Raw genomic sequence first — 13,483 nt, 5'->3', positions numbered from 1 at the left:
TAATGAAAAATATGGCTATATCTTATCGACTGCAATTAGTCGAAATAATTGCGTCTGACCGCAATAACTGTTGGTAATTTTGTAACTTCACGCATTACTATTATATTGTTGTTGTACAATTTATGACGTTGTCATCATTAGTAATTGGAAATCTCATCGTTATATTTAGAAAATCGTATTTAGACGTTATTGAATTATGGAAATATTGTTTTGAGGGTCACAAAAATGCGAAGTGTTTATCGACTTGCAAAATGGTGGACTGCATTACCATATGCAACACCGCTTGCATAACATGCATCTGGTGCATTCTCTTTTCGGTATGGTACGAACTCGTAACAGTGTCGCGGATCGCGAACTGATCAATAATAATGCGCTAAAATATGTTTGTTCGGTGGCTCTAGCGCCAAATTATATCTTTTCTTTTTTAGTTTCCCAGGATTCTCGAAAAATCTTAAAAAAGTGGATTCAAGCGAATGTTGCGTGCCCAAAAAACCGATTCGAAAACACCGGAACGCGCATTTACGCGATATCCCGAAATGCGTAAAAGCTGACTCAGTTCGCGTACGATGGAGATTCAAAGATCCCTCGTGCTTCGAATGTAATCGTGAAGATGGACGAGGACATCGATCGTATCTCAGAGAGAAGATGTGCAATCGAGAATCGGGAGAATGTCGAAATGCGCGTCGATGCATGACACAGAATAGACCTACCTCGCCGATCGATAGCAAACAAAACATTCGAATCATTCAAATTATGAAACATCCGGATAGTTGCAATGGATCGGACAGCTCTTTGAACAGGAAAAACAATAATGCAGTCTGCAGCATAGACGGTGGCGAACATGTGTGTAAAAAATCTTAAAGTGGACTGTTTAAATATCTTTCAAGGAATCAAACATAAATATGGAATGTGGAAAAAAAATAAAGATATCATAGTAAACAAGTGGAATAATTCTCGGAAATAAGTGGTAGTAAACAAGTGGAATAATTCTTCGGTAAAGCTAATGGCAATGCTGTTGCGCTCACAGAAAAACGCGTATAGTCTTTAAAATATCCTATTTCTTTCATTTTCTACGAATAACATTTTTAAGAAATACCGTTTCTATTCGCATATTTTCAAATATTAAAATAAAACGAATACGGCAATATAATTAGAAGGCAAAAATGTGAAACATTTGATGAAGCGTTAATTATTTATTAACACTAATTTATTAGCGCTAATTATTACGCATCTCGTTGTCACAATATTGTTTTATGTTTATAAAACTTTTCGATTTTGGGTTTTACGTCAATTTTTTAATCTATCATAACAATTCGTTAAGAACTTAATTTTCGGCTGTGGCTATATTAGTTCCGAAATTTTGCTCAATGTTATAATCACGTTTCTTGTTCGCCGTATCTTTCTTGACGACAATATCTTTGAGAGGGATTCGCGCCGAATTAATATCAGAATCGTTATCAACGATCTGCACAACTTTTTGGACCGTCGAGAACTCCATTACGACCGTCGATTTCGTATCATTTATTGTTTGAGAAGCTTCGGACATTTTCCTTTTCTCCTCGAGTTTCTTTGCTTCTAGTCTATTTGTAAAACGCATTTAATAATATAGAATAATAAGACAATAATATTAAAAGAGTATGCTACAATAAAAATAAGAAATGTACGGGAGTGAAATGTTCTCTCCGCTCTTTTCTTGATCCTCTGCTAAATATTTCACACTCTTCTTAGATCTTTTCTTTTTACATCTTTTAGTTTTGTGCTCATGACTATCGTTCTTGTTGACAACATTGACATCCGTGCTGTCAAACTTTGATTTTCCTGACTTCTTGGCAGGTCGAAAAGTGTAAGTCTTCGATTTTTGTTGAGTAGCATTTCTTTTGGAGCAACAACTTTGGCTCTGATATTGCCACCTAATTTTGCCACCAAAATTATCGATGTAATGGCATAATTATAAGTTTGAATAATACATAGATTATTTATAAATATTAAATATTTATGAATTTGTAAATGTTCTAGTTGCGTTAAGTTGAGACGGCAAGTGAAATAATTTATAATGTATAATTACCATAATGCACAAGTCGTGACTGTGGAACTGAACATGAAAATGCAATTTAGCACTGTCAAAACTATTAGTGGTTCCAGCATGATTCGCCAGCATTTTCCCTCACCGATCGCAGTTTATTGTCTGCAGTCCCTTCATATCAGGCGCAACTGTTACCACTCATTTTCTACAAAATTCTATAATTTTCTCAGAAAGCAAACCAAATGTCCGATATGTGTGCAGCTTAACAATGTGACAACCGTTTATCTTGATTCGATTAATTTCGATATTTTCACTAAAAGCGCAACAACGTTCATGGCGAGTTAAAATTCAGTTTCTAAGCTCCCGCGCGCATCTATTCACTTAATAAATTATTATTTTATTTATTATACTCAAAAGTGCAGAGAAGATTAAATAATAAAATATTATGTTCCTCTTTTAAAGCAATACTCTATAAATCCAATGTGACATAATTCTTCAAACTCGGCGAAAACGTCTCGTTTACGGAGTCGACAGGTGTCAATCGGGGGTCGAAAAGAGAAGAGATGCAGGAAGTGCGTACAGATTACCATAGCTGTCGACAGGGGAAGCAGCCAATCAGTAACTACGCTATGCCGCAGACCTTTTCTCCGCAGGAGTTCTTTTGGGGCCCTTTGTGGACACACTGGGGCACACAATGGTGCTGTAACCGCAATATAAAAACGGCGGTCTCAAGATCCCCCGTGCCGCGCATCTGTGTGACGTAATATAATGATGATATTACGGCTTTCTCCCCTTACCCTTCGTCCGCGGATTAAGCAGCCACGGTTGCGGTTTTCGATGCCACAATGCGAGAAATCGAGGGACCACCCTGAACGATCGTGCGCGGCACCACCTGTGGCGAACGCGCGCGTTGATTTATTTATTCGTCCGTTGTCGACGACAATTAATCTATTAACGGAAAAACGAGCGAATTTGCGACTTAAAAATTAGCGATTTATCCCACGCTAAACACAAATCAAGTGAATTTTAACGAAAGCTTAATTTATCAAGATTTTTCTGGTACTTCTTTAAGAAACACGTTCTACTTGTATAATATATCGATCTTTATAGCGTTGGACTTCTCTTTGATCAAAGTACTACAAGTTCCTTTAAATTTTAATCGCACTCGTGTGTCAAATCATGCGAAAAATCTCAATTTTATATGTTTTGTGAGTGGTCCATGAATTATTGCCGCTCTTTCATCTCGAAGACGTCTTATCCCGCGTGTCGAGATTCTGTCCTTAGCTCATAGAGAGCCGTTCCACGTATAATATCGCGGTCACTTGTCGCTCCATTCATCAACGACCGCAGACTCCTCTTCAGCTCCGGGATCAGGGAAAACGAGTAGCTTTTCACCCAACCGCCGCGACCATACTCGTCACGCTGTTTTCCCGTGTGTATCGAGAGCCGCGTCCTTCCCTCGTGGCGTCCTAATTTATTGGCCAGTGCCATTGTCGTCGCCCTTAAACGCGACCACACAGAATGCGAACGACACCTTTATGAACTCCCACGCCATTCACGGATTACGAAACCGCCCACGCATTTTCTTATCCCGCGCGTCTCCGTATTGTGCCCTTCCGCGCTCTCCCTACACGCTGATAATCGCGACATCCATCCTCCTTTGTGCGTTCAACTTTATATGTCGGACAGATATTTCGGTCGATGTCGCGGACGATGCTCGCGGGACATTCGTGATTCGCCGACTGTGACGGTTTCGAGAGGATCTGTGACAATGCCGAGGAAATATGAGGACAGTTTCAAATTTTTCAAGTATTCTCCAAACCGCGCATAAAACGGCGTACTGGACTGAATAAAGAATTATGGACATTATTATTCTTATCTGATGCTGAATTCAACGACAGATGCATTTCTAGTTTTAAAGAAGAGAAATTAGATAAGGCAAAAATAATGTTATGTATCTGGAATGTAAAAAAATAAAGAACACATTTTTTAATGCGCAATTATGCATAAAATATGAAAAAAATAATTTCTGTGACATGTGTCTTGCATATGGCATTTTAGGATTAGTCTAATCGTAGATTATAAAGTCGCCGTAAGTTTCGACATCTGAGGAATCACGGTAGCCTTCTTGCTTATTGTTCGATAGGCAACCATTGCTGACACGGAGAGGTTGTCGAAAGATTTAGCAACGATTACAATAATGCTAGGGTTTAACAATGCGGTCTCTAGAGACGCACTGTGTCATCGCCATGAGACCCATTGAAGATTTTGTAAAGGGAAAGGAGTCAAGGAGGAAGGGAAATAGTCCTGAACGAGAGGCTCATCTGGTCGGCCGTAACGAAGCAATTTTGCACGGCTGGTCGGTCGGAACGATGAATGAACTAGGCGCATGCTGAGTTTCGCACCTCTTCGCATTCACGCCTATTCGCCGTGCGACATGTATTTCATGTATTGAGGATTCTATCTACGTTAACCATTGACGAAGTCCTAAGCTTTTCTTCCGAATGTCATCGATGGCTACCGATTCGGCCCAGATTCATGTTCTTTACATTCTCAAAAATACTTATGCTAATGCATTGCCATGATTATTCTGCTATATTCTCTTGTATATTACGTAAACTCTAATAATAAACTATAATAAAATAAATGTGCATTTTCTACAAAACGAATTAATTAACAAATTAAAAAATGCACAGTTATGCCTTACAAAATATAAAATTTGGAAAAACATGAAGATAGCATGTTTTAGCATAGTTACATTTATTTTCATTTATTTCATATAATTTATAATTCTTGATCAAGCTGTTAATTATTCTTTCTTTTTCTTTTTCTTTTTCTTATGTTTTAATTCTTTTGTTGGTTGCTTGGTAAGCTTCTCTGCCGTGATAGAAGTGATCTCATCTGGTTTCTCTACAACTTTTGCATTTAAATCGACAACGGGTTGCGGCGACGAAACCGCAGATACGAGTGCAAGTGGCGGCGTTGGCGGTTTAGGCGTTCTGAGTTCAAGTTCGACGTTCCTGGCTTTCTGTTCAGAGCTTTCTGGTTTCTTTTTCACTCTTAGTAAAAAGATATTCTGATTGCCCTCCGTTACGTGATCGCTATATACCTCTTGGGATCCCGTAGTAAATTGCGGATAAACCGTGATGGTCTTGCATTCATGGCTATCCCCTTCATCTTTACATGATCCAACCTACATGAATTTAATTTTTCTGGCAGATCAAAATTATATATTTCTTTTTATTATTTTTATATATTCTCATTTATAACAATTTATGCGTTAATCTGTTGCTTTACAAAACGCGCAAATCAGGAATCACTAATGTTTTACAATTTAAAGCAGGACAAACTTTGTAAGCGATAGTTTGCGCTTTGTACACAGAATTTTCTTTTCCGTTTAACTGAAAGTTTGACTGGACGCGAAATACAATGCGATCGTCACAATCTGCATTAATTATTCTGGGTCCGCTTTTGCTTGTTGGCCTTTGAATCTCAACGCAATCGCAAGGTGGATCCCATTCTCCTCGTTTCTTTTTCCTGCTCTTGTCCTTCTCTAGTCTAATGATCAACTGATTGCTAATCATCTCTGCTCCAATCTCTTGATAATACTTTGAGCAAACATCCTTGGCGGTTGAGTGCAGTGAAGATAATGACGTTTCAGATATTGAAGAACAGATGCACATATCTTGTTAAAACATTTTAAAAGAATCGTATTAAATAAATGTTTACATATTTTGTTAAAAAAATGTAATTTGTCATATTTTGTGCTTATAAAGCAATACATTTGTTTAATAAAGTTTAATTTTTCTTTTATTATAATTTTATTATTTTCAAATCTCTAAATATCTCTAGATCTCTAAATAGAGATTATCTTATTAACAGTTGTAATTTTTAATACTGTAATTTATATTTATATACATATTATTTATATCTTATAATTTATATTTATTTATATTTTTTAATTATTTTTTATTTGTCTATAATAAAATGTAATCAAAAACATATAAATATTCTAAAAATAAGATATCAATTAATATTAGGTTAAATTGCAAGCATAATTTTAACTAAAATTAGTCTCGCAAACTAATTGAATAAAAAAATATTCCTATATTTACCTTTGCTATCAGAAAACTGCATTTTTACTAGTAATTTGAAGTTTGAGAGAAAATGTTTGTGAAAAGAAAAAATTTATTCTGTATTTATTTAACGTTCCATTTTCGTGTAAAAATATGGTTATGGTTTACGGTTTGCTAGAATCGATTCTTCAATCTGGCGTATTCACGGCGTGTCAGAAAACAAATTTATGTCGCAGACTTGTTATTTCTCACAAATCACTAACATGTCGCCGTTTAGATAACCAAATGCAAATTTATTCGAAATTTGTCATCATGTGATGTAATAAGTCGTATTATTTACATCCATAACGAAACAACAGGAACAAGGATGATTGCGGCAACTTTCAACTGTGGCTGTCCGGCAACAAAGAAGCCTTCATTAATCATTGAACCAGTTGGTCTACAAGCATCCTATTCATCCTGTTTTCGTCATTCCGGCGCTTTGCATCATCAACGCGGACAAAGAGCTCAAAGAGATTTTCAATTCGAAAAATCAAAGCACGCGTATTTGACACCCAAAGACAAAGTTTCCTCTTACATCAGTCGTAAAAATGTTTACTGTGCTTCGGCATGGCCAGAGCGCATTCCTTCCGGATACGAATCATCAATCCTTCCTCAATATTCTAATTATTGCGCTGTGCATGCAACTAGAATGCATTCGGCCCCTTCACATAGGCAAATAAGTGCCGCAGTAACTTGCACGTCGACAGAAAGCATGCAATATTTGAGAAGCAAGAGTAAATCGAAGTTGAAGAAACGTGAGGTAGAGCAGACTCCAACCGAAAGAATTGTATCTGAGATTGTTAAGAAAGGACAACCATATAAAGAAATCGAAGCAATTTTTAATGACAATCGTGTCATCATTAGGACGCAAAAAGAACCGATCAAGGAAGAGTACGATCCTCCGTGCGAATGCATCAGCCAGGACACAGCCGCGAAAGAATCGACATCGAGCTTAAAAAAGTGCGACGATGGCGTCGTGTTCGAAATGCCCGATGGAAATTTAGAACTTTGTCGCACTCCTCGAGATACGTCATTGATAAAAAAAACCTGCGATCAGGAAGAGACGGGGTGTCGTACAATGACGTTGTATCCGAGTGTAAAAAACGATTATATTCCTACATCTTCTTACACAAATGAGAGAGTTAAAAAATCAAAAGTGGAAAAATCATTAAGTCTTGAAGAAAACCCGAATATATTTGTACTGAGGATTAGAAACCACTCTAATAACAACGATAAGAAACAGAAGATTGATCTTGAATTCCGGGCACCGCAACCATGGCGACCAAAGAAGGATGAGAAAAAGGAACGTCAAATATATTCATCTGAGGAATTAGAGAAACATGAAGAAAACAATGATATACACAATCACATAAAGAATGACATATCTGAGAAATTAGAAGAACATACAGAAGACACTGCAGAGATTAACAATGAAATATAAATTCTATAATAAAATATTAAAAATCTTTCTCGAACTCTCTTACACTCTTAATTTGATGTAACATTCTATCATCTCTTCTACATATCATTTTTAATAATGACAATAGCGAATAACAAGAAACATATGCTACCAATTAAAAAGTTGAAAAAAAAAAAACATTAATAAAAAATTGAAAATTGATATTAAAATATAAAAATATACAAAAAATATATTTTTTGGATGTATCTGTGTTTTGCTTTCAAACTCAATTCAATTAATAAAATAATACCATTTTACTCGCACAAAATCAGTGACGTATTATTGCATAAAAAATCTCAGCTAGAATTTCATTTTGAATTAATGTTATGTAATTTATAATTCTTATTTCCTAAGAGATACGGCTACATAATTATGCTTCATATAGATACAATATGGATACAGATTTACAAAAAAGAAGTACAATAAAGCCTATTGTATTCTCACAAAATCAATCTTTGTTAGACTACCAGAGAGATGCAGATAATTATCATTAATGCGTGTGAAATTGAATTTCCGGAACGTGTAAGAATAAGAAATTGAGAATTCGGTAATCGACGGCCTTCCCGAATTCTCCGATGTATGCGCTTAATTTGTCTCGGATCAGGTATATCGTTTCAGAATAGTTGGGATATAAGTTCGTACAAAACAACGCGACAGGTGCCAAACGCCGCTCTTTCTGATCGAAACGATCTCTCCATTATTAGTTTTCAGACCCTAAGTAACTTCCTGAAATCCCCGTTTTTTAAAGTATGTTCAAAACTCTTCTACATTTAAATCCATTAATTAAATTAAAACTAAATAACTATAAAAATAAATATATCCATGGTTCAATATTTTTAATATTGCAACATTTGATGAAAAATATTTCTTAGAATTGTCTGTTTCAGATATAGATATACGCGGTGCACATAAAATTTGACGTCGCGAGTCGCAATACAGACGTAATCGAGGGACGTCCTGAGAAACGTCGCTGTAGAGAAAATTGCCGTGTATCACACTCTTTATTCTCAAAGATGTTTAAACGGAGTGCCTACGATGCCGAGAGCGCGGAAGAAAAAGATCTTGAAAGAACTCTGGTTGATTCTCACGACTCGACGCTGGAAGTCAGGTACGCGCGTGAATGGACTCATGGCTTCCATTCATCCCTGCTTGGAGATTCGAATAGCCACCCGCCCACCAAGGCCCCCATTTTTTGACGCCCGAGACAGTCTCCGAAAGAATGGGAAGGAGGGTGGAGAGAAAAAAAAAACGATGATTCTCAGTGAAGTGCACTAAGGTTCGAAATCGACCCGTTTTCGGCCGTTCCGTTCTATTGGCGCATATAATGATAAGCCGACGAGTGATAGAGTCGATTTTTCAATCGACCTGATAGCTTTTCACGGTCTCGGATTTATTAATGCTCGGATTTGAATGAGAAATGTGTGACTCGACGGTATTGCAAGTCTAATGTAAAGTCTAGTAAAGAAGTCGAACGAAATAATTTTCAATATTCAAAAGTTATTTACAAAACAACATTGATTACCATACAATACATATATGCATTACATACATATGTATTATTAACATTTAAATTTATGAATATTAATTGCAATTATTGTAATCGTATTATATGTACTCTTGTACATACGTATTCTTCAGTTTTGTTGATTATTCTATCTTATTTGAAAAGCTAATAATGTCATTAGCATTTATAGTCCTTGATATAGTAAATTGCATAAAAATATTATATAACGTGACATAAAAATTTTTAAGATTGCGTGTAATAAGTTCGTTGCTCTGATTAACAGACAAACTAACGTTTTCGTATTAACAGATAATCACAGCTTATATTTTTATGTTCTATTTATATATCCTATTTTTACATTTTTATATTATATATTTACATTTTTACGTCCTAAATCGTATTATATGTATGTACAAGAATGTTAGTAGGTAAATCTGTTTTCACACGACGCACTTGCATATTATTATTCAAGATAATTATAAATTGTAATATAAACGGCGGAAAAACTGATTCCTTGTAAAGAAATTAAGTAAAATTATAGAATAAATTATATTATTAACTGTGTAATTTTTTCAAAGCGGATAGTTTTGAATATAATAGTAAAATGTAAGTCTAACTGCGTACTGTGTGACACTTGTATGATATATTAATTAGTAAGACTCTTTTTATCTACCTTGAAAATTATTTACCTGACATTATTTTTTATGTTATCACAAGTATGACGTATGAATTTTGTTATTAATATTTACACATTTCTTAAAGCATTTCTTAAAATAACAAGTTACAGTATTTGCGAATACTAATGTCTACTTGACTATCTGATATTAAATGCTGATTAGAATACCATTCTTCGTACATATAACAATTATTTACTTTTAAATCATTATTATTATACTGCTAATGCCAAAAGTACATCAATGTATCCTTCAGTTCTGTTGATTACTCTATCTTATTTGAAAAGCTAATAATGTCATTAGCATTTATAGTCCTTGATATAGTAAATTGCATAAAAATATTACATAATGTAACATAAAAATTTTTAAGATTGCGCGTAATAAGTTCCTTGCTCTAATTAACAGACAAACACAGATACTAACAGATAATCACAGATTACATTTTTATGTTCTATTTATACATCCTATTTTTACATTTTTATATTATATATTTACACTTTTACGTCCTAAATCGTTTTTCTTTTCGTAAACTACGCAGTTAATCACAATAATTCATTCTATATTCTTTCTTTTCTTGCAAGGAATTCTTTACTTAGCTGGTTGCGTCATTTATTGAACCATAAACACAGTAATATGTAATTGTCAATACATATGTCGTGCATCAAACGTGGCCGTTATCAACATACATCCGCACAATCATTTATCAAATTAATTAATTAATAATTAATTTATCAAATTTATTTATTTTAACAATCATCAGAGCCTGATACATCTGTAATTTTTTATCAAATTAATGTCAAATGTCGTTTATACAATTGTGCAAATAAAGTTGTTGGAATTAAATTCATGATCTATGTGTGTTTTTCTCTTTCAAAACTTTTTAATAGCAAATTTTTCAATAAAAATAATGCCTATATATTTCTTCATAAAAACAATAAATGTAATTAAAACAATTTACAAAAAAATATTTTTATTTTTAAAAAATAATTTAATTTTTTAATAGATCCTAATCGATATATGCGATGATAGTAACAGTAATCAACATGTAATGCAAATATGGCAATGTTTTCTTAACAAAGATATAAAGGTGATCGGGAATGACAACAAAAACGAAGACAATTTATGTGCAAGTTATGGATAAAATTAATGTGTATGGTAATGATGACTGATAACGCGTGGTATATATTGGTATAAATTGCAGCCGTTTCTCAACTTGTTAACAGTTTTCAAGGTGTCGTCACAGTAGTTGGTTAAAAATTAAGAAAGACCAATCAAATCAAGAAAAGTAAAAAAATGGCATGGATGTATAATATACTATGTCTTGCCATAATTGCAATAACAAGCGCAAATGCAGCTACCAATTACTGCGATTTGAGATCATGTACGCAACGCGGATCTATTCAAACAATGTGCAAATATCCTGTAAGTAACTATGGCTATATATACACTAACCAACACAAAATGCGTTCCATATGCTTAAATTCATTTTATCTAATTAGGAGATATTTTTTTGTTTAACGTAATTTATTTTTGGCAAAATCAATCATGTGTGTGTGTGTGTGTGTGTGTGTGTGTGTGTGTGATTATTTGGACTAAAAGGTAGTTTATTTCTGTTTATACATAATAATCAAGCAGATTTGACCGTATATATTCCTTTAAGAAATAATTTTGCTAAAAATTGTCGATAGATCGAATTTTATGCCGGCGCGCGCAAATATAGAATTGGTGCATTTACAGAGAGTCTAAGTTTTATATAATATTTAAAAAAACGTATTATACATGTTTTTAATTTTTTATTTTTACCTATATAATTAATCGCATGAAAATTAGACTGCTTCATACTTGAACTGCCAAAGAACAACAACAATCAAAATCATTTCTAAGTCTGGTTGTATCAGCAGAATTTTTTTTGCATTTTAATTTTTCTAAAGCTTACACAAATTTAAAATAGTATTATAAAACTAATATAACTAAAAATATTTTTACTAACACAGTTAGAATAAAAAAATCTTTCTTCTTAAGAAAATTATGATTAAAAGATGCTATTCAAAACAGTTCTAGAATTATTTAAAAATTTTTGGAAAATATTTATTACAAAATTTATTGTCTTATCATTTGTCTTTATTTCTAATTAAAAGTGAAAAGTTGAAGTTATATTTCTGAATAAATGTAAAAATTCAATATCATGTTATAGTCACCTAATCCGTCGTCAGCATGTGTTAATGTAAACGATCGTGGATTAACCGAAAACGAGAAAAACCGTACAGTAAACAGACATAACGAATTAAGACAATATGTCGCATCGGGTAATGAAAGGAGAGGAAGCAATGGCCCACAACCACCAGCAGCTTATATGCCAAACTTGGTAATATATTAAAATATTCAATTTCTTTTAAATATACAACAATGGAAAAGAGTCAAAAAAATTTGAAAAAGTGCGTTTATCGCAATTTGTATACAATAAAAATCGAGTATATTTTCCGAGAAGAAAAATTCTTTAATAATTCAATAAAAATACCTTGCACTTAATACATGGCAATTTTCTAGACATGGGATGACGAATTAGCAACGGTTGCACAAAGATGGGTGGATCAGTGCCTTATACAACATGATCAGTGTAGGAACGTGCGTAAGTAGTCATTTTTGCAGTTATATTAATTATAATTGACACTTTGTTCTTAAATAATAAATCTAATTATAGCAAGATTCGTGGTTGGACAAAACTTGGCCGTGACAATGAATTCGGCAGAAAATAACACCCCAGTGGAAGATATGATTTCAATGTGGTATGACGAAGTTGCTCAATTCGACAGCAATCAAGTTAAAAGATTTACGTAAGAATTTTAAATATTAAATGTTAATCGTATTAACAATTAAGTATTAAATCGTATGTATGTTTTGCACATTATATTTACAAATTTATATATTAAAAATTTTATATTTCATATTAAATTTTATATATTTAAAATATACTAAATAATTAATTCTTTTATGTAAATTAATTAAATCAGTTTTTTCATATAAGAAGTTTATAAATAAACATCTACTAATCTACAGGGATGGTAATGGTGTAGGCCATTACACACAGCTTGTCTGGGCTGAGACAACAAAAATCGGTTGTGGTTGTATCAAGTTTAGGAGAGATGGTTGGAATAATAATTTGTTCATTTGCAACTATGGACCAGCTGGAAATGTTATTGGTCAATCAATTTACAAAATCAGGGAATAATTTTGATTTAACACCTACAACTTTTATGCTTTTTAGAAGCTGACAAAAAATGTACAAATGGGAAAAAAATTTTTTATGTTTTCGAATAACATAAAAACAATAACAATTATAAGTATCCTGACTAAAAAATATATCTATAACAAAGTAAGCATAAAACTGTCTGATGCAAAGTCTGTTATAGATATAAATAATTTTACAATTGATATAATGATATTAATAAGAAGATTCAAATTTATTTGTCCCGTTTGTTGTTTGTCGCTTAAATTATTTATTAGATGCTGGCTAGATTTGATTCCCTGATCAATAATTATTTAATATATATAATAAAACATTGTGTGTGTGGCTTGTAATAAAAATATAAGATGTTATAATAATTAATGCAAAAATAAAAAATTCATAAATATTTAAAATAGCAAATTCTTTTGCTTCTAAGACTTTATTTTTATCCATCCAGCAGTACATTTTACATCATAAAA

General features: G+C 33.2%; 6 protein-coding genes across 6 annotated transcripts in view; 3 read left to right on the top strand and 3 right to left on the bottom strand.

Annotated features, from left to right (window-relative positions):
• The window catches only part of RhoBTB (Rho-related BTB domain containing), a 65,089-nt gene that overhangs the window by 30,315 nt on the left and 21,291 nt on the right, over positions 1 to 13,483 (bottom strand). The gene's annotated exons all lie outside the window — the stretch shown is intronic.
• Positions 87 to 861, top strand: LOC105672526 (uncharacterized). The gene is made up of 2 exons (XM_012367530.2): positions 87 to 322; positions 429 to 861. The coding sequence occupies exons 1-2, from the start codon at positions 123 to 125 to the stop codon at positions 859 to 861; spliced, it is 633 nt and encodes a 210-aa protein (XP_012222953.1). The 5' UTR covers positions 87 to 122.
• On the bottom strand, positions 802 to 4,021 carry LOC136999408 (uncharacterized). The gene is made up of 3 exons (XM_067353392.1): positions 2,066 to 4,021; positions 1,665 to 1,910; positions 802 to 1,580 (listed from the first exon to the last, which is right to left on the bottom strand). Exons 1-3 carry the CDS (start codon positions 2,143 to 2,145, stop codon positions 1,325 to 1,327), a joined length of 582 nt encoding a protein of 193 aa, XP_067209493.1. The 5' UTR covers positions 2,146 to 4,021; the 3' UTR covers positions 802 to 1,324.
• LOC105672411 (uncharacterized) lies at positions 4,696 to 6,277 on the bottom strand. The gene is made up of 3 exons (XM_012367328.2): positions 6,139 to 6,277; positions 5,374 to 5,708; positions 4,696 to 5,216 (listed from the first exon to the last, which is right to left on the bottom strand). Exons 1-3 carry the CDS (start codon positions 6,158 to 6,160, stop codon positions 4,833 to 4,835), a joined length of 741 nt encoding a protein of 246 aa, XP_012222751.2. The 5' UTR covers positions 6,161 to 6,277; the 3' UTR covers positions 4,696 to 4,832.
• On the top strand, positions 6,467 to 8,443 carry LOC105672410 (uncharacterized). The gene has a single exon (XM_012367327.2). It carries the CDS (start codon positions 6,467 to 6,469, stop codon positions 7,580 to 7,582), a length of 1,116 nt encoding a protein of 371 aa, XP_012222750.2. The 3' UTR covers positions 7,583 to 8,443.
• Positions 10,981 to 13,424, top strand: LOC105672527 (venom allergen 3-like). Its single transcript, XM_012367531.2, has 5 exons — positions 10,981 to 11,200; positions 11,973 to 12,143; positions 12,326 to 12,407; positions 12,480 to 12,612; positions 12,836 to 13,424. Exons 1-5 carry the CDS (start codon positions 11,072 to 11,074, stop codon positions 13,005 to 13,007), a joined length of 687 nt encoding a protein of 228 aa, XP_012222954.2. The 5' UTR covers positions 10,981 to 11,071; the 3' UTR covers positions 13,008 to 13,424.

Source organism: Linepithema humile, chromosome 4, assembly GCF_040581485.1.
Source record: "Linepithema humile isolate Giens D197 chromosome 4, Lhum_UNIL_v1.0, whole genome shotgun sequence".
NCBI lineage: Eukaryota > Metazoa > Arthropoda > Insecta > Hymenoptera > Formicidae > Linepithema > Linepithema humile.
This window is presented reverse-complemented; position numbering and strand designations above follow the sequence as displayed.